Genomic DNA, 24,299 nt, shown 5'->3' on the forward strand with positions numbered 1-24,299 from the left:
ACGGGCAGCGGGCAACGTAGCCAGACCAGCTCCATCCCGCAGAAGCCCCAGACCAACAAGTCTGCCTACAACAGCTACAGCTGGGGGGCCAACTGAGGCCCTGACTCTCTTCTCCCGGTCCCATCTTCTGAGAGGGCTTCTCAGCCTGGCAACTATGGAAACAGCATCAAAGAGAGAAAGGAATGTGGGGGGGTTCCACTGCCCCCACCCCCAGCGGCCCATCCCATGCCTCAGCTTCATGTCTGTCCCATTCCCATACCATCCCCACTCTGTTGTATGTATTATAGGATTTGTATTTTCTCCTTTTTTTTCTTCCTTTCCTCTCCTCCTCCCCCCTTGCATTCAAGATTATGAAACTTTGCTGTGGGCCCTGCCCTCCTTTCTCCTCCTCCTGTTCACCCTGGTGGTGTGTGGGTGAGGTAGGGAGGGGGGACCCCCAAATATATATCAGCCCAACAGCCCTAAGTCTCCTCCTTTATTATTAGGAAACAAAACAACAACAACAACAAAAAAATGGCGTCATGAATATGAACAGCATTGTCAGATGAATTAGTTGAAGTGTTTTTTTTTTTTGTACTGTGTCCTCAAATTTAATGGATTAATGTGTCTTGTATATATAAAAAGAAAACCTCTACCTTCAGCCTCTGCCCATTCTTGCTCCGTCTAGGATATCCTCAGTCTCGTCGATGACCAGCTTGATGAATAAGTATTACTGTACCAACTGGGCCTTCTCTAGCAGGCCCCGAAGGCAGTGGAATAAAATGAAATCTTCGCCCTTTAAGAACTCCTCTGACCTTAATGTGCTAGTATCTTGCCCTTGAGGGCATTCCCTTCCCCCCCTCCCCTAAGAATTACACAGCGTGGTGCCTGGAAAGAATCACTGCAAATCTTCATTTCCTCCAGATCTACAGCAGATTTTAGGCAGTGAAGGGATAGCAGATATTGGGTGGAAAGGGAAAGGGTTAAGCAGGAGTTGAAAGAAATGGCTTTGTAGAATCAAAGTGTAATTTAGATGGATCCAGGCAAATGAACTGGGAAGAAATGAGGGCAACATGCACTGTTGGCTAGCAAAACTGAAGCAGTAGTTCTTACTTCTTGAGTGCTTTCACTTCAAGTAGCTAATATCCAACCCCTTGAAAAGGAGTCTAGAGCAAGGCCAGGGTTGGGATGGAGGTGGGGGTACAGGGAGGGGGAGGCTTTTAAAGTCATTGACCCGAAAAAGGGGATACTTATAGCCCCAGATTCTCTCCCAAGACACTTCAATAGATTTCCCTTGCTCTCTTACAAAGTCTTTATCCTGGTGGTTGCAGACCCTGCCTGAAAGAATTAGGAGACTCCCGTATAGTTATGACAAAATCCTTAATAGCTGGAGAGATGGAGTTAAATCCATGCGTTCCTCTGTTTTTATCTTTTACTCAACTCTGGGGAAGTCACTACTAGAAGAAGCTTAATGCAACATTTTGTCCATCCCTCTAATTAATATTAGACTTTATTTGTATCAGTCAAGAAACAAACTGGACGGAGGAAAGGGCCGAGGTGGGTTTAGAAGGAAGACTGGTCGTCCATGGGTTGGTGAGCCGGCGGTGAGGGTGGGTCTCGGTCCGGTTCATTTGTGCGGGTGGGCTGCCCTCTGGCGGCTGCCTCCGGTGCCATCCAGTGTCAAACCCTCGAAACACCCTGTTGGAGCGGGTTGATCGGCAGGAAGGAGAATTGACTTAGGAGGCAGGTGATCGTTGTAAAATGAAAATTCAGTACGCCCGCTCCCTTCACAGGAAACAGTAAAAGAGAAAGCCTTTGGAACGTGATAGGCCCGTCCGCCCTGCCCCCCCCCACCCAGTCCGGCTTACGGTCGTTTTACGACAGTGTCCGATCGCAGGCTTGCTTTCCGGTAGCGTGGTCTGACGCTTCGCTCAATTTCCGTCAGCGTAGCTCTGGCTACCCCCAGCTGTGGGGTTCGAAAGTTCGAGTCCCACTGCGGGAATGAGCCTCTTTGACCTCTTTCGGGGCTTTTTCGGCTTTTCTGGACCTCGGAGGTGAGAGCGGGTCCGGGCCAGACAAGGTGGGGCGGGATCCTCTGAGGTGAGCTTGACCCTTGACACCCTATTTTTGGAAAAACATCCCTTTCCCTACTCTTTCAATTCCTGCGGAGAGAACGGAAGTCAACATTGAGCGCTCACCCCGCGACAGTAACCAGGGCAGTCGTTAAGAGGAGAGGAAACAGCCGCTTAAACCTTTCTCCAGTCTGGGGTGATGCAACAGGGGCGCGGGTGGGGAAGACAATAGGGCTTTGGGGAAGAGAACAATGAGCAAGTGAGCAGGACCTTGGGAGAGAAGGGAGGGGCTGGGGAACAGTGAAGAAAAGCCGAGCGGAAGCGTTTGGGGGAGCCGCGAGGTGAGGGCTGACTTTGATAAAAACAAAATAAACCCGATGGCCAGTCCTCTTAACCCTCACTTCAGCTTCCTAGATCGCAACTCTTGTCTCACTTTGTCACCCATTAGCTGATTTTATGGTTTAAGTAGTGCTGAAATCTTGGTGGCCGATCTGCCTCCACCCCTAGCCACAGAGATCCCTTTTTTGGAGGGATGACTCGCGATGAAGATGAAGATGATGAGGAAGAAGAAGGAGCCACGTGGGGCCGTGGGAGCTCGAGATTTGAGGGTCCCCAGCCCCCCGAGGAGTTTGGCTTCGGCTTCAGCTTCAGCCCAGGAGGAGGGATGCGTTTCCACGATAACTTCGGCTTTGATGACCTAGTACGGGATTTCAATAACATCTTCAGCGAGATGGGGGCCTGGACCTTGCCTTCCCGCCCTCCTGGTGTGTGGATGCCCCGGGGGAGAACCTGTGGTTTCTGCTGGGTCGGTGGGTGAAAAAAGGAACCTGCAGAGAGTAGTTGGGGGTTGGGAAGTGTGAGAAAACTGATGATTTCAAGGAGATTTAAAAGAGTCCAAGTCCCCAGCATCCACCTGCCACCTTTCTGCAGAACTTCCAGGTCCTGAGTCAGAGACACCTGGTGAGAGACAGCAGGAAGGACAGACGCTTCGGGACTCAATGCTTAAGTATCCAGATAGTCACCAGCCTAGGATCTTTCGTGGGGCCTTGGAGAGTGACGCAAGAACTGAATCCTCCAAACCAGCACCAGGCTGGGGCTCCCAGAGACCTTTTCATAGGGTGAGTACATCTGGGCCTGAAGTGGGAGCCTGTGGAGAAAACTGACTGCAAAGACTGGAAACCTTGTTGGAATCTTAACAGTCTTGGGTTGGAGTCCTAGGCCCTCCACTTGGTGTATTTATATGTTTTCTGTATTAAGCTTCTTGTAGGATTTTCTTTGGGGGGAAATGTGAGTTCTGCTTTTTGTTTAAAAAAATTGGTCCAGATGATTCTTGGACAAAGCAGATTTCTTGAGGGAGGACAGAAAAGTATCAGTTGAGGAATGCTTTTTGGTAGAGGGATACATAAAACAGGTAGGAAGGTGGAAGGTGTAAGTAAATAAAGCTATCCTGGCTGGGATTATTTCTGCTGAGGAAAAGTAGTTTTGGAACTTGGAAATAGTTTGGGTTCTGTGACCCCCTCAAATTTGATTGAAAGGTGTCATTTGACCTACTTTGGCTTCTTCTGCAGTTTGATGATACGTGGCCTGTGACCCCCCATTCTAGAGCCAGAGAGGACAATGGTGAGTTTGGAGGGAAAGGACATTTACCAGCCCTTTGTTCTCCCTCCCTGAAATTTCTTCCGGCTACGCTTGTTCCCTTCTTTCCCTTGGACTCCTTCTTTCCTCTTTCCTCTCTCTGCCCTTCTAGATCTTGATACCCAGGTTTCCGAGGAGGGCCTTGGCCCAGTTCTGCAGCCCCAGCCCAAATCCTATTTCAAGAGCATCTCTGTGACTAAGATCACTAAGCCAGATGGGGTGAGTTGGGAGAGACGGGTAAAGGGAACTATGGTCAGAGAATGTTCTGGAAAGGGAGACCTATGTAAAGAAATCAGTTAACTCACCTTTAGTGATGTTAGGGATATGGTGGGGGCTTCTCCTTGTAGACAGTAGAGGAGCGCCGGACTGTGGTGGACAGTGAGGGCCGGAAAGAGACCACAGTAACCCATCAAGAAGCAGGTGGCTCTCCTAGAGATGGTAAGTAAAGAGTATGAATCAAAGGGATCCATTTCTTAATTCCTCGGGAAAGGGAAACCCTTAATCCTCCTACCCTTTAACATTATTATTCTCCTTTGCCCCTGTCTAGTCTCTTTCATTTAGCCTCTGTGTATCACTTTCTTCCTTAGGTCCAGAATCACCAACACCTCCATCCCTGGATGATGCCTTTTCCATCCTGGATTTGTTCCTAGGACGTTGGTTCCGGTCCCGGTAGCCTTGTTAACCCTCAGAGGCCTTTAGGTTCTTTTCGCCTCCCACCCTTTGCTCACCAGCAATGGGCTTAGTTCTCCTCCTGCCACGTCAGCACCTTGGGTGTGTGGAACAGTGAATTGGGGGTATGTCAGTATGTCACTCACCCAGACTGACCAATAAAACCTTTATTTATGCTAATTCCTTAGTCTTGGCTTTGTCATGGCTGTTCCACTTTCTCACACTATCCAGGGCTTCCCAAATTAACTTGGCCCACAAAAAATTATTTCTTAATTTTTTGCTTTACTTTCCAAAACCTGATTTTGATAAGTAAGGGTCAGGTATCTCTAGAAGATGATTTTCCTTATGAAGAGATAAGATAACTAGTGATAATTCCAGGGAAATTTCTACATGGAGATGCATTAGATTAAAAAAAAGGAAGTATGTGTATAAGTGTAGAGGAAAAACTGCTTCCGTAGGTGTGGGAGCACTATGATTGGGTAGTTCATGAGATAATTTGATGAAGTACATGGGCAAATATGTTTTCCTTTACTGGCTATGTTTTTATTTTTATTTTTTTGTATATATTAGGGAAAATATAACTAGCAAAACATTATTGGTCTCTTCAACGAGTGCTACTGGGAAAGCTGGACAGCCACATGTAAAACAAGTAGATTAGAACATTCCCTCATACCAGATAGAAAAACTCAAGATGTAAATGTAGGGACTTCCCTGGTGGTGCAGTGGTTAAGAATCCGCCTGCCAGTGCAGGGGACATGGGTTCGGTCCCTGGTCCGGGAAGGTCCCACATGCCGTGGAGCAACTAAGCCCGTGCGCCACAACTACTGAGCCTGTGCTCTAGAGTCCGTGAGTGAGCCACAACTACTGAGCCCACATGCTGCAACCACTGAAGCCCACGCACCTAGAGCCCGTGCTCTGCAGCAAGAGAAGCCACTGCAATGAGAAGCCTGTGCACTGCAGTGAAGAGTAGTCCCCGCTTGCCACAACTAGAGAAAGCCCGCACACAGCAACGAAGACCCAACACAACCAAAAAAAAAAAATAGTTTTCAGGGACTTCCCGGGTGGCACAGTGGTTAAGAATCTGCCTGCCAATGCAGGGGACACGGGTTTGATCACTGGTCCGGGAAGATCCCACATGCCGTGGAGCAGCTAAGCCCGTGAGCCACAACTACTGAAGTCCACATACCCCAGACAATGAAGCCCGTGTGCCCTAGTGCCCATGCTCTGCAACAAGAGAAGCCACTGCAATGATAAGCCGCACACCTCAACGAAGAGTAGCCTCCACTCACCGCAACTAGAGAAAGCCCGTGCACAGCAAAGAAGACAAAACACAGCCAAAAAATAAATAAAATTTTAAAAATTATATAATGTGGATCCCACATTAACGGATCAAGTACTCTATAAGTCCTTATAGAGTGATATTAGCTGAGACCCTATGGGCAGGAAAGGCAAACCTATACTCAGAGTAAGTGTCAATCCCAGTCAAAAGTGATGGGGAATCTAGTGTCCTTGTCCCTAAGTGTCTGCTTCCTCTCCTCGAGAGATAGCACTGTATTAGGGACTTAGTGTTGGTATTTGTTAATGGCAGATTGCACGTTGGCCACAGCAGTGGTTAACTGAGCCGTGGTGAGTAGGAGCTCACACTGTTGGGCCTGTGCATAGCCTGTATCCTACCACCAGTTACTCTACTCAGTGTATTCATTGTTCAGAAGTGGGTGGCTGATGACAGGCAGTGGCTAAGTCATTCTTCCTGCTTGGTTGTTCAGTGCATCTGTGATGGATGCTTTCTGGTGGGCGTTAACGTATAATACAAAGACCTTTACACTTCAAGACTACTCCCATAGGTCCATCCTCAGACTTTCTTGTCCCTGATCTTCCACTCTGTCTTTTCAAGCCCCTGACCAAACAACCAGGCCAGTTGTGACTGTGTATGTTCTTAGCTTCTCTTTCCACGCAAAGTGGATGACCAGATGTGCTGTCCAAATCTCTGTCCCCTGGGAGGATTTCCCCTCACCACTGTCTTTCAAGGCCACTCTTGATTTGTTGCAATGCAGCAGCAGTCAATTTTTGGCTTTTGCCCACAAACTGCCAACTCATGTCTGAACCAAGCTTATTTCTTCTCTGATCCCTCTTCACAAGGGATACATGTCATAGACTGAATGTGCCCCCCTCTACCCATTTCATATGTTGAAACCTAACCCCCAATGTGATGGTATTTGGAGGTGGGGCCTTTGGGAAGTGATTAGGTTATGAAGGTAGAGCCCTCATGAATCAGATTAGTGCCCTTATAGAAGACCCCAGAGAGCTTCCCTGCTCCTTCTGCCACCTCAGGACACAGTGAGAAGACAGCTGTCTATGAACCAGGAAGTGGGCCCTCACCAGACCCCGAATCCGCTGGCACCTTGATCTTGGAATCAGCAGCTTATAGAGCTGTGAGAGATCAATTTCTGTTTATAAGCCACCCAGTCTATGGTGTTTTGTTATAGCAGCCTGAATGGACTAAGACAATCCCCAATAGGGTCATGTGAGCTGAGGGAGAGATGCCTGGTAAATGACATGAGTCTGGGCCACTTACTTTTCAGCTGGCTTGTGCCCTCTGATCCTGCTTATGCCTGAACCCAAAGATGTCACTTTCATTTTACAGTGTGTTCTTGCTGGGCCCACCCTTCCTAATGACATGGAGAATTAGGCAGAGCCCAGCTTGTGATGGGCAGTTCTGGCTACTTGGTCACTTGATGAATTGTAATCAGATGCTCTGTCTCTATTGGAGCCCAGAAGCACTGTAAGAGCTGCTTTTCAAAAGGTATGTATATCTCTGCTGCAGATGGCATGGCTTTGCTCCAGAGCCCTGTGGGTCTACATTATGATTCTCCTATTAGAGCTTGCCAAACCACACACGGTATCTTTTCCTACTACAGATACTCTAGTCTCACTGGGTCTGCTGGGTCACATGTCTGCAGAGGCCTTTTCTGCTTTGGCCCAACTCGAAGTTGACAGCCTTCAATGGTCAGAGTTGTATTCTCAAGTGTGAAATACATCGCTCCTAAATCCTAAGTAGATTGGTGATGTGTTTTCTTCTTAGTGGTGGAAGGTAGGAGATGCAATAATCAGTCCTTTACTTCAGATTGGATATCCAGCATGTCCCAGACCACTGGACCTCTCAAAACTTTACCAAGGTGGCAGTTTCCTGAATCTTTATAGGATTGTTTCCCACCTTCTGAATACATGTTATCTTTCCAGGGCCTCCAATATACTTCCATTTCTTCCTCTTCTTATCTGATTAGCATGATGTTACATATAGAGCTGACTCTTGCACAACGCAGAGGTTAGGGCCTCTGACCATCTGCCCAGTCAAAAATCCAAGTCCCCTCCAGGGACTTCCCTGGAGGTCCAGTGGTTAAGACTTTGCCTTAACCACTGGAGGGGGTGCGGGTTCGATCCCTGGTCAGGGAGCTAAGATCCCACATGTCTCGCAGACCCCCCCCCAAAAAAAATCCAAGTATAACTTTACAGTTAGCTCTCTGTATATGTGGTTCTGCATCTTCGCATTCAACCAACTGTAGATCGTGTAGTACTGTAATACATATTTAATGAAAAAAATCCACATGTAAGTGGACCCGAGGAGTACAAACCTGTGTTGTTCAAGGGTCCATTGTATAGTGGACAAATATGATGTTCTTCAAAATGTCCAGATAGTCAAGCTCCCTTCAGATTATATTATGACAGAGGACCAGAGAGTTTACATAGTCCTGGGGTAAGACCATAAGTGTTTATCACTAGACTTCCCACGTGGATGAAATTCCTTGGGATCCTCCTTTCTGATCTGGTTGGGATGCAAAATAACATATTCACCAGATTAATGGCTACATACTACCAACCAGAGGCTGTATTAAACTGCTCTATAAAGTTACCATTTGGGACACAACAATTGCAATTGGAGTTACTATTTGAATAATTTTACCGTAGACCACTGCCATCTGCCATGATCTATCTGGTTTTTGTAGGAGCCAAACTGGTGGTATGAAAGGGACCACCTCTCTTATGTTCTTTACATCTTTGAGGGTGGCACTAATCTCTTCCATTTACCCTAGGATATGGTATTGTTTTTATTTATTATCTTGGTGTGAGGTAGTCTCAGCCCTCTAATTGGCCTTCATCACTTACTCCACAGGTCAAGAAACCAATATGAGTGTTCTGCAACTTCAAAGAATGTCCATTTCAATTATATGTTGGGGTGTCAAGGAAGTGACCACCTGGTGGATCCTTGGTCTCAGTGAATATCCTGTGAACCAGACCTGAGCCCAGGACTCCATTTATTATCTGGACCCCATATGCTCCTACTCTAACAAGGGGTTGTGGTACAGCTTTGGGTTGTCAGCTGTCAATGTTAGTTCAGATCCTTTGTCCAAAAATCCTCAAAATGTCTGAGTATTCTCCCATTTTTCAATAATGGTCATCAATGTAAATGACTTGTTTAGGCATTTTTACTTTTCTTAGCATGAGCTATCATTTTCCCCAAGCCTCCTAGAAGTGTATTCACCCCACATCCCACGGATCTTGCCAGGATTTAAATCCTAAATCCCAGGAGAGTGTTCCCTTATCAATAAATTCTTCCACATCTAACTTTATGTTCCACTTCCTTTGGTCCAGCACTCTCGGCATCCAGTTCTATGTATAACGCTACCAAACTCCCCTCGGTCTTTGAATCCCTGCATCAACCATTCATTGATGTGGATCCTATAGGAGGACACGTGACCTTGGCTGAAGCAGTTCCCTGCCACAGAAGTCACTGCCATGAGGGAAGTAGCTGAGTGCTATCAGCATCTGTTATTCCCAGCAGCTGGGGAGTGGGTGCATTAGCCCTGAAAAGGGGACCTGGGTGGAGCACTATAATATCCGCTAAAGCCAGTAAAGAAGTATTATGTCACAGAGATGTGCCCAGGACTGTGCTAGAGCCCCCAGGATTATATAGCCCAGCTCTCAAGAACCTCATAAACTATATCAGTATTTTTAAAATCTGTATATTGTCTGTTTCCACCTACTAGAGCATCAGCTCTAAGAGGGCAGGAGCTATGTTTCGTTTACCACTGTTTCCCCAGGGTCTAGAGCTTGATTCATAGTTGAATGAATCTTAATTAGAGGCTTGAGATATGAAGAAGTAGGAAGTGGCTGTCTTAAGCAGAATAAGAGTGGCAAGCATCCAGAGAAGGGGAGGTGGAGCTCAGCGTGGGCATGAAGCCCTCATCTGGAGCCATGGCAAGAGACACAAAGACAGAGCATTCTCTAGTCAAGGTGATACTGCATCAAAGTACAAGCATTCCTTATGTGGGTTTTATTCCTGCAGCCTGCGGTCTTCAGCCCAGTCTCTCTGGAGGCATATTGAATTTCCCAAGCATCCAAATGGTTTGGGGGAAGACTTCACGTTCCACATGAGGGGTATTGTGGAATATCAGAGGGAGTGTCAGAAGACCTGCATTTGAATTCAAACTTAGCTGTTAACTAGCTGTGTGGCCTGGGGAATTCTAAGGCTCTCTCAGTATCCTCATCCGCAGAGCAGGAGCGATAGTACAATACTACTTTCCACAGCTGTCTTGAGCACCAAGAGAACTAATGTACATGAAGCAGCCTACTCCTCCCAGTTTTTCAGCATAAGGGGAGGCTCCTCCTGGGAGGACTGGGGATGAGAGACAGAGGAGACAGAGGCTGGGCAAACTCCAGGCTCTAGTTGTGCACAGAGACTGCCCATAGACCTTCTCCCTCCCTAGCTTCCACTCATGCACAGACAGACATTAGCTGCTGTTCAGTAACTGAGATAATTGGTTTTAAAGTCTTTTCCTTATCTTTGCCCCTGACAGGCAGAAGCTGTGTAGCAGCAGTGCACCTATGCAGACAGAGGGAGTGGTAACCAGAGATAAGGTGTCCCCACCATGGCCTACACTCAGTCCCTGGCCCAAGTCAAGGACCGGCTTCAGATCCACAGCATCCTGGCCCGGCAGTGCCTGGCCAGAGTTTCTGGGTGTGTTTGTGCTCACAGTAGGCAGGGTAATTGGGGGAAGGAAAGAGGGGAGGTGGGCAAAAGTTTCTGGCTCCTCCTAGCATCCTTATCTCTTCCTCCTGGTGTCCCGCTTCAACTCTCCATCATTTCTCTTTTTCCCCGCTCTTGTCCCTTTTATCCCTCTCCTACTCCCTCATTTTTATGCCTGTCCCTTTCCATCTCTTATCCTCCTCCCCTTTCTTTACTCTTTCTCTGCTTCTCCCATTTTTTCCCCTTCCCTCTTTCTGCTTTTTCTTGCTGATCTCTCAAGTCCATTCATCTCTCTTGGCCACTCCCCTCACCTTCCCAGTCTCTCTCTCCTGTTGGTCCACCAGGCTCCTTATTCTTGGTTCCCTCTTCCTCATCTTCCTTCTCTCTACCAGCTCCTCATACAGGGGACTTTGGCCCAGGCTGTCACCAGTGGAGGAACAAAAGGCAACTTCTTCATCATGTTTCTGGCTAGCTCTCTGGGTGTTAGGCTAGCCATCTACATCAGTGGTAATGTCTCAGGTAAGGAGGGTGAGGTCTGGTCATCAGACGGGGTAGGATTGTGTACTTGAGTGTGGTAATTGTGAAAAGGCAGATCCTTTGGTGACTCATAGATATTATCTCCTTGAGCTTGACCAGTGACCTGGACTGAGATATGCCTTTGGCCCAGTCCAGTCCCTTCCCTTTCTGTATCTTGCCATCCCGCTTCTTCACATTAATCCTCCACTCACATAGATGGAGATCTATGGCAAAGCATCAAGGGTAAGTACTCTCCTCTTCTGTCCCCCACCTAAGCCCTTGGGGGTTCACCTCTGCTCAGGACCTCACCTGCTCGTCCCCCAGGCACACATTGCGTCAAGTGCTGTAGTGGAAAGAGCAGACAGACTCAGGTTCAAACTTGGCTTCACTGTGTGACCTTGACAAGTTGCTTAACCTCCTTGAGCCTCAACTTCCTAATCTATATGATGGGAAGAGTAACATTTGTCTTCTTAAGAGTTGTGGGGAGGAGTAGCAGTGTTACCTGGTGACAGTGCCTGGCAGTGACACAATGGATATTGGTTTTCTTTTCTTGATCTTTGAAGGGGCCCACCTGAATCCAGCCTTCTCCCTGGTCATGTGCCTCCTGGGATGCCTCCCCTGGGTCAAGTTTCCCGTTTACTCCTTGGTGCAGTTGCTATCCGCTTTCTGTGCCTCTGGAGCATAGGTGTATGCTCTCTATCATGGTAACAGAGAGAACAGGGTTGGGGACACCTGTGTGTGGGCAAGGGTGCCTTAGAGCAGTTTTGAATGAGCAAAGATGACCCTGCAGATGCCCTACAGAACTATACAGGTGGGAACCTGACAGTGACTGGTCCCAAGGAGACAGCCTCCATCTTTGTCACCTACCCTGCCCCCTATCTGTCCCTGAGCAATGGCTTCCTGGATCAGGTAGGCATGAGGGGGTGATTTGGGAAAGCCACAACCTTTGCCCTTGTCCCCCGGGACCTCAGCCTATTGTTCAGGCTCTGGGTGGGATGTGGGGTTGCATTTATGTTTGCACCTCACCTTCCCCAGCTGCCTGTGTTGGACAAAGTCAGATGACGTGGGGTGGTAGCCTGGAGTGCTTGGGTGGGATAGGGCAGATGGAGCACCTGACAGCTGATGGGAGCCCCTCTGCCTCTGTCCACTCCAAGGTTCTGGGCACCTGGATGCTGACTGTGGGGATCTTAGCCATCCTGGACACACGGAACAAGGGAGTGCCTGCGCGTGTGGAGCCTGTGGTAGTGGGGTTGCTGATCCTGGCCATCAGGCTATCCATGGGTGCCAGCTGTGGGTTCCCAATCAACCCTGCCTGGGACCTCGACCCACGGCTTTTCACCTACGTGGCTGGCTGGGGCCCTGAAGTCTTCAGGTGAGAGACGGCCTGCCCTGGTGCTGTCCTTCCACTCATCCCTCTGCTAAAGGCTCTAAGCCTTGGTCCCCAGATCTTCCTTTTAAATAGTTCTCTTGGCCTCTTAGGACAGTGAACCTCCTCTAAGCCCAAGTTCTCCCTTTCTCTTTTGTCCCCTGCCTCCCCCTCCACTCTTTTCATTGAAACAGTGACATTTAGAGGTTGTGTTCTTGGGCACATCACATTACCTGTTTGGACATTAGTAATCTCATCAACAAAACACAGATATTCAGATATTTCCCTAAGGCAAGAGGCTGGACCAAGCTCTCCTGGAGTCTCCTCTTTAAGTGCTATGCTCTGGTGCCAAGACACCTTCTTTCTGGTGTCTATCACCCCAGGAACTGCTTTAGGGAGTTCTCTTACTACTACCGCCAGTTCTTCAGAGGGAAGGCTAAGGGACTCACCCTGATATCGCCCTTCTGATCTTCTCTTGTAGCGCTGGCAATGGCTGGTGGTAGGCCCTCTAGGGAGGGCCACACTTAGCACAGCCACACACTAGCGGCTGGTGGCTCTGCACCATCCTGAACACTCAGAGCCAGCTCAGGATTTAGAGTGTGCCCAACCTGAAGCCTCAGACTCGGAAAGTCCTGCCGCAATTCAGGTGCAGGAGAGTAAGCTGTGATTCTGACATGACAGTCCTCACCTCCCTCATGGACACTGAAGAGGGCCAGAGACCCATGCCTGGTGACAAGATGTTTGTTCTCTTTATTAATACACCAGGACCTGGGCAGCTTCTCCGTTTATTCATCTAGGCATCGCTTCCTCCTAAACTGGGGAGGATGCCTGGACAGGGAGAATTGAAGAGGATCAGGTAAGGGACCTAGGCTTTTCATCGCCTCCTGCCCCAGGCAGGTTTTCGGACCCTGGACTTCCAGGAACGCAGTTCCTCAAAGTAGCCGCCAGAGGGTGCGCACCCTGGAACCCGGATTGGGAAGGCTGCGGGAATCCGCAGGATCGTGGGGGCCGACCATCTACTGCGGGGCATAACCCAGGGGACTTCCTCCAAAGCTTGGTCCCCACTGCCTGACTCCTTGCTCTCGTAACCTCAGCGCCGCCCGCCTTTCCGCTCACTGGGGCGCCTCGCAGAGATTCAGCACCCCGCAGATAGTAATTAGGGGTACGGGGAGCCGCCTCCACCAAGGGGGCGTGGTGGGGGAAAAAAGGGAGGGCCGCCGAAGGAACACAGGCATGCAAGCGCCTGGAGACTGGGAGAGCAAGCGGGAGAAACTGACGCACTGACCCAATACCTAGACATTCCGGGCTGTGTCATTGAAGGAGAGGGTGAACAGTGAGATGAGCCAGGGCGAGGAGAGAAGGCGAAGGAACAGAGGGAATGAGCGTAGGGGTAAAGAAAGCTGGTGCGGAGGAAAATTCTCGTCGTTCACCGCTCCCCTAAGTCTCTCACACATTAGCAGATAAACAGAGTTCTTCTGTTTCCTTTTTTTCCAAAAAAAAAAATCTCAGCGCTATCTCGCCTCCAGACTTTTTTTTTTTTTTTTTTTTTTTTGACCGGGGATGGATCGGAGAGTGGTTGGGACGGGGATAGCGGCCTCACACTGCGGAGGAGCATCAGAGGGGTTAAGACCCTCCCCCTGCCCCGCACAAAGATGGCGGCTCCCGCCTTCCCTCTCCCTCATCCCTCCCCAAAACCCCCTCCCGCCCCCCGCCCTCTCCCGCCACCTCCGTCACTTCCGCCCCGCCGTGGCCGAAACTGACACAAAGTAGCGGGCTGAGGCCCTGGGGGGAGAGGGGCTGCAGCTGGGGGGGCGGGAGCCCGCGGGGAGCTGAGCCGAGCGCCCCCCGCCCCAGCCCCCGGCATGGGCAGGACGTGGCCGCCGGGGCGGGCGCCGAGCGCTGAGCGCTGAGGTGAGGTTTGGCAAGGCGGGGGCAGCAGCCCAGGAGCGCGGGGCCGGGAGGGCAGGGGGAGATGCTGCTGCGGACGCGGACTCGGGACTGGAGGGGCCGGGGCGGGGGGTGTGGGCAGGGGAGGACAGGGGACAGGGAGTCGGAGCTGCGGTGAGACGGAGGAGGGGGAGTGGATGATTGGAGAGAAGATGGTGTTGGGTGCCTAAGGGTGGGGGAGATTCGGGAGGCCGTCCGCAGGATGGGAGGGTGGGGTGCTGAATGGGCGCGTGGAGACCAGCAAAGGGGCGCGGGAGTGTGGAGGAGAAGCTTATGGAGCAGCGGAGAGGGGAGAACCGGCCAGAGTCGTGGGGGTGAGGGGAGTACCCGGGGTCCGAGGGTTTGGGTGCCTGGAGAAGGGAGTTTGGGGGTGGTAGGCGTTGTCTCTGTAAGGTGGAGGTCTCTGTGCGTGAGGAAGACCAAGGGTGCAAGGCGAGGTGCTAGCTCTGGGAGTCCAGAGCTGGGGGAGAGTCCTGGATTCTGTCCTTGGCCATGGAAAGTGGCCAGGCGTTGGTGGCAAGTGAGCCGGGGGTCTTGGATTCCATTCTCTTCTGTTTCCCTGACCTGCCCATAAATATCCCTGCCAGCTTCCTCTAAAAGAAGGGGTCAGGCTTCCTGGGTTTGGGCTGGAGGGGAGCAGGGGCCAGGCCTAGAGGAGGAGCCGTTTTCCTCCATGGAGCATTGCCTTCTTCCCAGAGCTGGCTATTTTTATCCCAAATGTGGCTGCAGAGGGGGCTGGGGCAGGGTGACGGGGCAGAGCCACGTGGCTAATGGGCCTGGGCTCAGAAAACCCAGGCTGTGTGAGACTGGGAAGGAGAAGTGAGAGAGGGTCCCTGTTCCCAGGTCTCACCCCTCCCTTTCCTTCCCTATTATGGCACCCCAGAGGGGATGAAGTCTGGGGCCAGCCAGCTTTCAGTCTCCCCAGGGTCTTAGAGGTAAAACAACTTTCCTGGTAGGTGTCCAGACTCCTGACAGCCTGTGCGGCTCCTTCATTAACTCTTTCTTTCATAGGAGTCAAACCCAGATCTTCAGGCTGATAGTGTTTCTTGATTGCCTCCCTCCCTGAGGGCGGGGCTGGCTATGGAACTTGTGATGCCCACCCTTGCATCCTCTCTTTTAACCTCTCCATGCCCCACCCTCCTATGACTCATACTCTAGACTGGGTGGAGACCCTGGCTGGGGGCCCTGTAGGAAGGCTTGGCATCTCGAAAACGTGGATGAGGTTTTTCTTCTTCCCTTGGTTGCCAGGGTTGGGGAGGGTCAGAGAGGAAAAGGACTTCTGGCTCTAGGTATATGCCTGACTGGGGTTCAGGAAGGGAGTCCGGCTTAGTGAACGAAGAATTGGTGTGGGTGACAGGGCCTTGGCCATAGTGTGTAATTATAGAGGCTGGGCAGACAGACAATTAGTATCTCTTAGGGCTGACAGGCTGGCAGGGTGTTCCCAGGAGGCTGGAGACAGGGGAACCAAGGGGTAGGAAGGCTTTCCACCCAGACAAAGAAAGAGGAGGTGGACAAGAGGACCCAGGACCTCGCTGGCAGCTTCCTTTGAGCTAAGCTGGGATGAGGCTCTGTGACCCTGTCTTATAGGCCAGGGCTTTTACCTTTTTAGGTGAGAGGAAGGACATGGGGAGATAGAAAGAAGCAGAGGTCCATCTGACTGATGCTCCCTGAGCTTTCACCCAGTGCCAGACTGACTGGACTAGGCTTGGGGTGAGAGAGAGAGGGAGATAGGGATGACTCCCCAGCAGGGTTGAAAAGACCCCTTTGCTGGCCCAGAAGGGCGGCTAACCCAGACTGAGAGGAAGTGGTTTGGGGACTGTGTGCAGGAAATGAAGGCCAAGCCTCTAAAGTGAGCTCCCCTGGAGGAGGTGATAATGGAAGCCCCAGTAATGGGGGGGGGGGGGATGGGAAGATTATAAGCTTTTTGAGAAGGGTGGGGCCTGCCCACCCTGTTTCCTGATGCTCTGCCAGGTGTTTCCTGGCTCATGTTCCCTCAACCCCACCCTTTAGTGGAAATTCTGCTTTCCAGTAAACACAGGCACCCACTCACTGCCACCAGGAGGGCACATGGGGCATCCATTGTCCCTGGGATGGGTACCTTGAGAGCTGTGCCCCTTCTGTCAATATCTGGCCTCTTCTCTTTGCCCCCTTCCTTTCCCAGCAGGTCTTGGTTTTTGTAAACGGTCAGTCACCTCATGTTATCCAAGGCAGAGGCATTGGGGGAGGTGGTGGGGAAGTTCCCTCTTCTTTCTCAGGGACCTATCAGGGCAGTAAGAGCAGAGTGTTGCTGTGGAGTTAGTGGGGAAGGCTGGGGGAGGGGCAAGGTCAGAACTGGGGAAGAAAACCCTCAGGAGGAGTCTGAAAAGGGGAATGAAGGTTACCCTCAGTTTCCTGACCTCACGCATATGTCACGTTCCTGCAGGGTCTCCCATGGGATTGCTGGGACCTTGCTGGGTGAGATGGCACTGTGTGCAAAAAAGCGCCCCCCAGGTAAGACAGGCAGGAGGCGGGGTCGGGGGGAATCCCTGGGACCATCAAGAGTGGGTGTTATTATGACTCAGGGAGCAAAGGAAGAGGGACGACAGGTAATGAGCCTGAAGGAGGGTAGATTGCAGCCCCTATCCATCCTGGGGGGAGCCTTAGGAAACCGAATTCTTCGCCTTGATTCCCTAAGCTGGGTTCTTCCCCAGGAGGGTGCTGAGTGCCTGCCCCTCACCCCCAAACACATAAACTCTTATCTTGGGGCACCTGGAGCTCCTATTCTGTGGTCTGGGGAGCCCGGGGTGCTGTGTTCCCACCATCTCCTCTCCGTCCTCGCACTTCGTTTCCTCCCCTCATTTTCCCATCCAAGGCCAGGTCCTCCTTGTTTTCCTGAGGGCGGGGGTGGGGGTGGGAGGCGGTGGGATGAAAGCGGTTGCCCCGGACAACGCTGGCAGTCCCCTCACCCGCATTGGCCGGGCCGAGGGAGGCGGGACTCCGTGCTGGCTTTCGCCTACGCGGCGCGCTGGCAGGCTGCTACCCCTGCAGTCGGGGGAGCGGGCGGGGGCGGAGCCCAGGGAGTGCAAGTCGTGTCCGGGGCCACTCAGAGCGCGCTGGCGTCCGCGGGGGACATCGGGGGCGGCGGTGGCGCAGCAGAGCGCGCGGCGTCGCTGGGTGCGGGCGGCCGGGAGGATGGCCGGGGCTGCAGGTGGGGCGCGCGCCACACGGCCGGGGCTCCACTCTGAGCTGCCGCAGCTCCGGTGCCTCCCTGGGGGGCCGTCCCATCGGAGCCGCTGAGGCCGAGGACAGACCGACAGACAGACCGCCCTTCCCCCGCTCCAACTGGGATCATGACGGTCCCCAAGGAGATGCCCGAGAAGTGGGCCCGGGCCGGGGCTCCCCCCTCCTGGAGCCGAAAGAAGCCCTCTTGGGCGACAGGTAACAGGAGGCAGCGACTGGCAGCTCTCCCGAGCCCGTAATTTACCCCCTTCCTCCCTCACATTCGCTTGTCCCCGGCCTCCCCCAGCCTTCCCTTGTCCTCTGCAGACTCAGAGATCCTGACTCCGAAGCGTTTGGTCCCTGCCTCTCCTTTTGCATGGTCTTTGGTGACTGCACAGGCACTCAGCCTGAGGGGTCCCCTCTGGGGAAGTTTTGGGAGTAAAGTGACCACGCAGGGAAGGAGCACTCTGGGTAGGCAGAGGATGCTTCGGTCTGAGGTTTTTGTTACTGCAGTGTGCTCTGCAGGGGGCTTGGGAGGGGGTGAGGGAAGGCGTCTGGAATGCTGCCTTTGGCTCCAGGACCGGTTTGCATTATGTTTACTGCCTAACCAGGGTACCCCCTTTTTCAGCCTATGGTCCTGACCACGGGAGATGGGCTGGAGAACACTTCCTAGGACAGCCCCATATTCTGGGACCTGAACTTGGTGCCTGCAGTCCCAGATATGTGGGTGTTCAGAATAGGTGTAGTTCATTTGTCATTCAGTGACAGATGTGTTTTTTAGGGGAAATATGTGCAGATGGCACAAGAAAGGTTACGCTTAGAGAGCAACTGCTTCAACTACATCCCATTCCTCCCTCTTTCAATTTCTGTCTCAGTCTGCATGACCCATATCCCTGACCAGCCCCCTTCAGCTCATACTGAAGATGAGCTTTGAAATAAGATGATGTCATTGTGGGCCAGTCAGAAGCCGCTGCTGATGACATGTGACAAGCAGAGGCTTCTGTAGGGGGGACTGCACGTGGGGCTGGGATGCTGCCGCAGAGCAGTTCCAGGGCACAGTGACCCTCTGTCTTGCCACCCACCCCACCCACTAGGTTAGGAGGAGGGCAGTACCGTGGCTTGATCTGCAGGGGTTTCCAGGAGAAGGAAGCTTGGTGTCTTCAGCTACTGTTCCTCTGGAGATACCCAATGCCGTTAATTCCTACAGCCTTAATTAAAGGGATGGGGGAGAGAAACTGACTGTCCCCCCAGTGGAAGACCTTGATGGTTGTTGGTGAGGAAAGGAGAAGGCATCTTGTCCTGAGAATGTAATACCTGCAGAGCCCAGTGGTCAGGCTGGTGGTGAGAGGTGGACTAGAGGGAAGAATTTAGTGGCACCTCAGGTGTGGTGCTAACTCCTTAAAAACTGTGTGCTGTGGAAGGAACCAAGGCCCCTCAGTGGAAAACCCATAGGGTGGGGTGGGCCTGACAAGGTGTTGGGCCAGGCCTCAGTTTGCTCCTGACTGCAGCATCATTCTGTTGCAGAAGAAGAAAGGAGGGCGCGGGCCAATGACCGAGAATACAATGAGAGATTCCAGTATGCGGTAAGTGGCTCTAGACCACCTGTGCTCTCCTCCTGAGTCAGAAAGGGGAAAGGTGCATCCCCTCTGTCCTAGGCTGGGACACAGGGCTGACTGCTGGGAGAGTGCTTGAGGGAGGGGAAGGCAGCCTCCTCGCCACTCTCCACCTGCTGTGTGCTGAATTTTTCATGGCCTTCACCTGTCAGTGAAGCAGGATACATTGACCCCGTGAGACTTTCTTCCCTCCTCCTCTTTCGCCCTCCCACACCTCTGGTCACTGGCTTTTGGGGACAGAGGTTTGGAAAGTGTGGACGGAGGAGGCAGCCTCAGTCTCATTCTGGGTTGGGGTTGGAGGCTGCCTCATTATCTTTTCTCCCACTGCCACAGAGTAACTGCATCAAGACCTCCAAGTACAATATTCTCACCTTCCTGCCTGTCAACCTCTTTGAGCAGTTCCAGGAAGTTGCCAATACCTACTTCCTGTTCCTTCTCATTCTGCAGGTAAGTGACCTGTGGTAAATCCTTTGCAACTCACAAAGCGATATAAAGTCAAGGAAGAGAAAGGTCTAGGGGAAACGAGGACGGGGCCTCGGAAGCATGCCTTTTCTTTCCTTTTTTCAGTTGATCCCACAGATCTCCTCCCTCTCCTGGTTCACCACCATTGTGCCTTTGGTTCTTGTCCTCACAATCACAGCTGTTAAAGACGCCACTGATGACTATGTGAGTTGTTTTCATTCTTATACCTTTTTCCCACCCCCCACCCCACAACTCACTTTCCTCCACCCAGCACAATTCCTCAGTGACCTTGCCATTCCTTACCTGGTCCAGCTAGATCCATGATATCTTGGCCAAGAGTAGGGAGGGGGAGTCAGGGAGAGAGTAGACCTGTGAATAGGTGTAGACAAGGTAGTACCCAGCATGCTCTGCATTCCACTGATCATCTAAGTCCCTCGGAGCGGGAGAAGGTGTCTTACCTTTCTTTCCTCTCTTCAGTTCCGCCACAAGAGTGATAACCAGGTGAATAACCGTCAGTCTCAGGTGCTGATCAATGGAATGTGAGTGCCTGTTGGAGACTGAGGGCCTTGGGGAAGAAAGGGGTCCCCTGGGAACTTTTCTAGCTACTGACAGCCTCTTCTCTATCTTCTCATTGCCTCAGCCTCCAGCAAGAGCAGTGGATGAATGTCTGTGTTGGTGATATTATCAAGCTAGAAAATAACCAGTTTGTGGCGGTAAGGGACAAGGTGCCCCTCTAGGCCTACAGTGCTCTCCCTTTACTTTGGCAGAAAGGGATGAGTCTTTCCTGATTGACTATTGCCTCTTAAACACATATGGGAGGAAACTTTCTTGAGTGGGAAGCTTCCGTGTCATATTAATATGCCTCCTTTCTAGCCATTCACATGCTTGGGACTAAGCAAACCAAGAGTGCTTAGTGGAAGGAGGGATCATCAAAGAGTCCATTGCGGGTGGAGGATTGGGTCTTTGGCCTTCTCACTAGGTTTTCTTTCTAGGCGGATCTCCTCCTCCTTTCCAGCAGTGAGCCCCATGGGCTGTGTTACATAGAGACAGCAGAACTCGATGGGTAAGTCGCATGCTCAGTGTCACACATCTCCTTCTGCCTCCTTTGGGGTAACAAGCTTGTTTTTGAAAGAGGTTCCCAGGTCTGGGCTCTGTACCTTTTGGAAAATTGATGGGTAAGAAAGCCTTTGGGGTGTGTAAAAGAATTACCTACCTAGTAATGCCTGCAGGGGGGCGGGGTGGTGGTCCTCCATGGTCAGGTGCCCCCAGGTAGAGTCTAGAGGAAGGGAAGGGAACCAGGCCTCAGGGACACTGTCCTTCCAGAGAGACCAACATGAAAGTACGGCAGGCGATTCCAGTCACCTCGGAATTGGGAGACATCAGTAAGCTTGCCAAGTTTGATGGTGAGTAATTTTGGAGAAGCAGCTTTCAGGTAGAGGAGGTGGGTGGGTTTGGGGGTTTAAATTGTGCCTTCTCTTTTTGGCTTCTTGTTCCTGTGATTATGCACCGCTCTGGACTTTTTTGGGTTTTTGGGGGGCAGGGGTGTCAGGAATGCCAGGTGGCTATCCTTTACTTGTGAATTGATGGTCATTTCAAGAGATCCTCATGGCTGATAGCTCCCTCCTTGCTGTACATGTTGAAATTCAACTTATTCTTATTTCTTATTTGTCTCAGAATAATGATATATGCTCCTTCTAACAAGACAAACTATGTAGCATGTATAAGAAAAAGCCCTCCTTCCCTCCAATTCTAGTCTCCTTAGGTAGTCACGTTAACTGGCAGTTTAGTGTGTATTCATCCACACTTTTCTCTGTTTATACAGACACGTGAGCATAAATCAATGGGATCATACTGTACTAAAATCTCTGCAACCGCCTTTCTGTACTTATTAAATTCATCATAAGTATCTTATCACGTCACTATGTAAAGAAATTTACATCATTCTTTTTCATAACCCTATAATGTTTCATAGAATTGATGTATTGTAATTTGTTCAGCTCTCCCCTGACTATTCAGTTGTTTCCAGTCTTTTGCTCTTCAAATAATGCTTCAATAAAATTGTTTTGAGCTATGCTATCATTTTTTTTTTTTTAAATTTGGCTGTGTTGGGTCTTCGTTGCTTCACGCAGGCTTTCTCTAGTTGCAGTGAGGGGGAGCTACTCTTCGTTGCGGTGCACGAGCTTCTCATTGGGGTGGGTTCTCTTGTTGTAGAGCCCAGGTGCATGGGCTTCAGTAGTTGTGGCACGTGGGCTCAGTAGTTGTGGCATGCAGGCTCAGTAGTTGTGGCGCATGGGCTTAGTTGCCCCGTGGCATGTGGGATCTTCCTGGACCAGGACTCGAACCCGTGTCCCCTGCATTGGCAGGCGGATTCTTAACCACTGCGCCACCAGGGAAGCCCTATGCTATCATTTCTGTAGAATGAGTCCCCAAAGTGGGATTACTGGGTCTGAGGATATGTGTACTTTTAATAGGAGTTCATGCTGCTTCATTCCTTTCCCAGAAAGTTGCATCAGTTCACACTCCCACCAGCAGTGTGTGATGGGCTCACATCGTAACACCATCTCCCTGCAGCTTCTTTTTCTGTGTTGCTGTCTTGGGGTTAAGCTACAGACTGCACCTTGAACGGGGGCACTCTTGTCTTCTGTTCAGGTGAAGTGATCTGCGAACCTCCCAACAATAAGCTGGACAAATTCAGCGGAACCCTCTACTGGAAGGAGAACAAGTTCCCCCTGAGCAACCAGAACATGCTGCTGCGGGGCTGCGTGCTGCGAAACACCGAATGGTGCTTCGGGCTGGTCATCTTCGCAGGTGAGCCTCCTAGGGCCCAAAGAAAGAAGGGCGAGAGTTGCTGCCTTCACCCTCCCGCAGGAATGTGGGAGGAGGCTGAGTGGGCCCCGGATCCAAGCTTCTCATCCAGCCAGTGTCTCTCTTCCACCCTGATGTCCTGTAGTCTGCGGACCGGGGCAGAAGCCCAGAGGCAGATTTGTTATTTGGCTTTCCCAGCCCTTCGCATTCCTTTCTAGGTCCTGACACTAAGTTGATGCAGAACAGCGGCAGGACAAAATTCAAGAGAACAAGTATTGATCGCCTAATGAATACACTGGTGCTCTGGGTAAGGCTTCCCACATGTGGTTCCTGCCTCTGCCCTTCTGGTTCTCCCTGGGCGGGTCCCTTTACTTCCATCTCTCCTCTCTGGTCAGTAGTCAGCCTTCAGGTTTTAGCTTTTAAAGCCACTGGCAGGTCAACCACTCAAAGACAGTGTTTATTTCAGGCTCTTTTTGGACTTGGAAGATGTTATTTAAAAAACCTTAGGAACGTGCATGAATCAACAACTTAAAGAAAGTTAAAACAGATCTTCCCTTCTCTGGATTCCAGTTATGATGGTGACTTAGTGTAGCATGTGACCTTCTGTTTGCTTTGCCAGGGACAAGGAGGCCTTCATGGGGATGGAGAGCGAATTAAAAGAAAAATTTCCATTTGGAGGATGGATAGCAGGGTCTTTTCCCCTGACTTCCAAGAGCAAAGGATCCCAAAGGAAAAGTTTCTGTTTTAGTTTTTGGCAATTCCTGAATCCTTCTCTTGTTTGGCTAGAAATTTGAGCTCCTTTTTGGGCTCTCCTCCCCTTCTTGTGCTCCCACTGCCTGCTGCCTGCCCCCCACACGCCAGCTTGCAAAAGCTGGGGTCAGCCTCTGGTGAGACAGTTTCCTCCCTGGCCTTGAAGGGTTTGCAGAAACCCCAGTCTGAGAGACTATCAGGCCAAGGCTTGCATCGCCCCCTGGTAGTCCTTGGGCATCCGGATGGTTCCTGCTTTGCTTCAGAGCATCCAGAGTGGAGGCAGCTTTGAAGATAGATGTCTGAAATCACGCAGTGGTCTCAATTTTTTTCTTTTAAACCACCAAAACTTTCTTATGATCCTTCTTCAAGGACTCCAAGCTTTATAAGTTTTTTGACTATTAAGAAATCTACATTTATGAAGACATAATTTGTGTCTTGGTTAAAAGACTTTTTTTGGCAATCTGTATAAGATAATGAACATTACAGAAACTTGGCATTTTTTTAAAAAAATATTTATTTATTTATTTATGGCTGCACTGGGTCTTAGCTGTCGCATGTGGGACCTTTAGTTGCAACATGAGAACTCTTAGTTGTGGCATGTGGGATCTAGTTCCCTGACCAGGGATTTAACCTAGGCCCCCTGCGATGGGAGTGTGGAGCCTTAGCCACTGGACCACCAGGCAAGTCCCGGCATTTTCGTTAGCTTGTAGAGGCTTAGCTCCGGTAAATGGGTGATTTCTAATAAGCTGCTTTGGTATGTTGAAAGTAACTCACCCCCACTCTTACCATCTTTGAGGTCTCCCAAATGTTTTAGGATGTCAGAGTGGGAGCTACACAACCATTTCAGCCCTCCCAGCATACAGTTGAGAAAACATCGTGAGAGAAGGTCCACGTGATGGTCAATGACAGACTAGAACCTGTCACTAGTTCTGGGTGCTTCCCACTAGAGCATGCCACCATTTTAAAGATGCCTGAGGGGCTTCCCTGGTGGCGCAGTCGTTGAGAATCCACCTGCCAAAGCAGGGGACACGGGTTAGAGCCCTGGTCCGGGAAGATCCCACATGCCACGGAGCAGCTAACCCCGCGAGCCACAACTACTGAGTCTGCGTGCCGCAACTACTGAAGCCCACATGCCTAGAGCCCATCCTCTGCAACAAGAGAAGCCACCGCAATGAGAAGCCTGTGCATCGCAATGAAGAGTAGCTCCTGCTCGCCACAAATAGAGAAAGCCTGTGCGCAGCAACGAAGACCCAACGCAGCCA

General features: G+C 50.9%; 4 protein-coding genes and 1 long non-coding RNA gene across 30 annotated transcripts in view; 4 read left to right on the forward strand and 1 right to left on the reverse strand.

The window, feature by feature from the left end:
- The window catches only part of UBAP2L (ubiquitin associated protein 2 like), a 43,576-nt gene extending 41,756 nt beyond the window's left edge, over positions 1 to 1,820 (forward strand). For 10 of the 20 annotated variants that reach the window (XM_067727917.1, XM_067727919.1, XM_067727918.1 and 7 more), the window contains one exon: positions 1 to 640. In XM_067727917.1, the coding sequence (XP_067584018.1) occupies positions 1 to 96 (96 nt within the window). In that variant the 3' untranslated portion in view covers positions 97 to 640. Of the gene's footprint in view, positions 641 to 667; positions 794 to 1,772 lie in introns of those variants that run through there. The other 10 variants (XM_067727920.1, XM_067727927.1, XM_067727934.1 and 7 more) reach the window with 2 other exon arrangements.
- Positions 562 to 15,277, reverse strand: LOC137219426 (uncharacterized). Of its 2 annotated transcripts, none has more exons than XR_010941122.1 (4): positions 14,537 to 15,277; positions 3,992 to 8,178; positions 1,848 to 2,878; positions 562 to 1,677 (listed from the first exon to the last, which is right to left on the reverse strand). It is a non-coding gene; the product is annotated as an uncharacterized lncRNA (long non-coding RNA). The 2 variants fall into 2 exon arrangements; XR_010941123.1 differs by having other exon boundaries at positions 1,848 to 3,198.
- HAX1 (HCLS1 associated protein X-1) lies at positions 1,893 to 4,535 on the forward strand. Of its 2 annotated transcripts, none has more exons than XM_067727943.1 (7): positions 1,893 to 2,033; positions 2,559 to 2,860; positions 2,982 to 3,169; positions 3,620 to 3,671; positions 3,799 to 3,905; positions 4,034 to 4,124; positions 4,274 to 4,535. In XM_067727943.1, exons 1-7 carry the CDS (start codon positions 1,981 to 1,983, stop codon positions 4,357 to 4,359), a joined length of 879 nt encoding a protein of 292 aa, XP_067584044.1. In that variant the 5' UTR covers positions 1,893 to 1,980; the 3' UTR covers positions 4,360 to 4,535. The 2 variants fall into 2 exon arrangements, with proteins under 2 accessions (XP_067584044.1, XP_067584045.1); XM_067727944.1 differs by having other exon boundaries at positions 2,559 to 2,815.
- AQP10 (aquaporin 10) lies at positions 10,283 to 13,403 on the forward strand. The gene is given in 8 exon segments (XM_067727951.1): positions 10,283 to 10,360; positions 10,362 to 10,388; positions 10,773 to 10,899; positions 11,460 to 11,600; positions 11,687 to 11,805; positions 12,051 to 12,268; positions 12,744 to 12,760; positions 12,763 to 13,403. Coding segments are annotated over 8 exon segments (894 nt in total). The 3' UTR covers positions 12,930 to 13,403.
- Positions 14,009 to 24,299, forward strand: part of ATP8B2 (ATPase phospholipid transporting 8B2) — a 22,662-nt gene continuing 12,371 nt past the window's right edge. Inside the window, exons 1-12 of one of the 5 annotated variants that reach the window (XM_067727913.1) lie at positions 14,009 to 14,173; positions 16,632 to 16,699; positions 17,444 to 17,626; positions 18,932 to 18,990; positions 19,354 to 19,467; positions 19,588 to 19,686; positions 19,960 to 20,021; positions 20,123 to 20,195; positions 20,475 to 20,545; positions 20,806 to 20,885; positions 22,132 to 22,290; positions 22,506 to 22,594. In XM_067727913.1, the coding sequence (XP_067584014.1) occupies positions 16,669 to 16,699; positions 17,444 to 17,626; positions 18,932 to 18,990; positions 19,354 to 19,467; positions 19,588 to 19,686; positions 19,960 to 20,021; positions 20,123 to 20,195; positions 20,475 to 20,545; positions 20,806 to 20,885; positions 22,132 to 22,290; positions 22,506 to 22,594 (1,020 nt within the window). In that variant the 5' untranslated portion in view covers positions 14,009 to 14,173; positions 16,632 to 16,668. Of the gene's footprint in view, positions 14,174 to 14,447; positions 14,524 to 15,528; positions 16,700 to 17,443; positions 17,627 to 18,931; positions 18,991 to 19,353; positions 19,468 to 19,587; positions 19,687 to 19,959; positions 20,022 to 20,122; positions 20,196 to 20,474; positions 20,546 to 20,805; positions 20,886 to 22,131; positions 22,291 to 22,505; positions 22,595 to 24,299 lie in introns of those variants that run through there. The other 4 variants (XM_067727916.1, XM_067727915.1, XM_067727911.1 and 1 more) reach the window with 4 other exon arrangements.

This window comes from Pseudorca crassidens, chromosome 2, assembly GCF_039906515.1.
Source record: "Pseudorca crassidens isolate mPseCra1 chromosome 2, mPseCra1.hap1, whole genome shotgun sequence".
Taxonomy (NCBI): Eukaryota; Metazoa; Chordata; class Mammalia; order Artiodactyla; family Delphinidae; genus Pseudorca; species Pseudorca crassidens.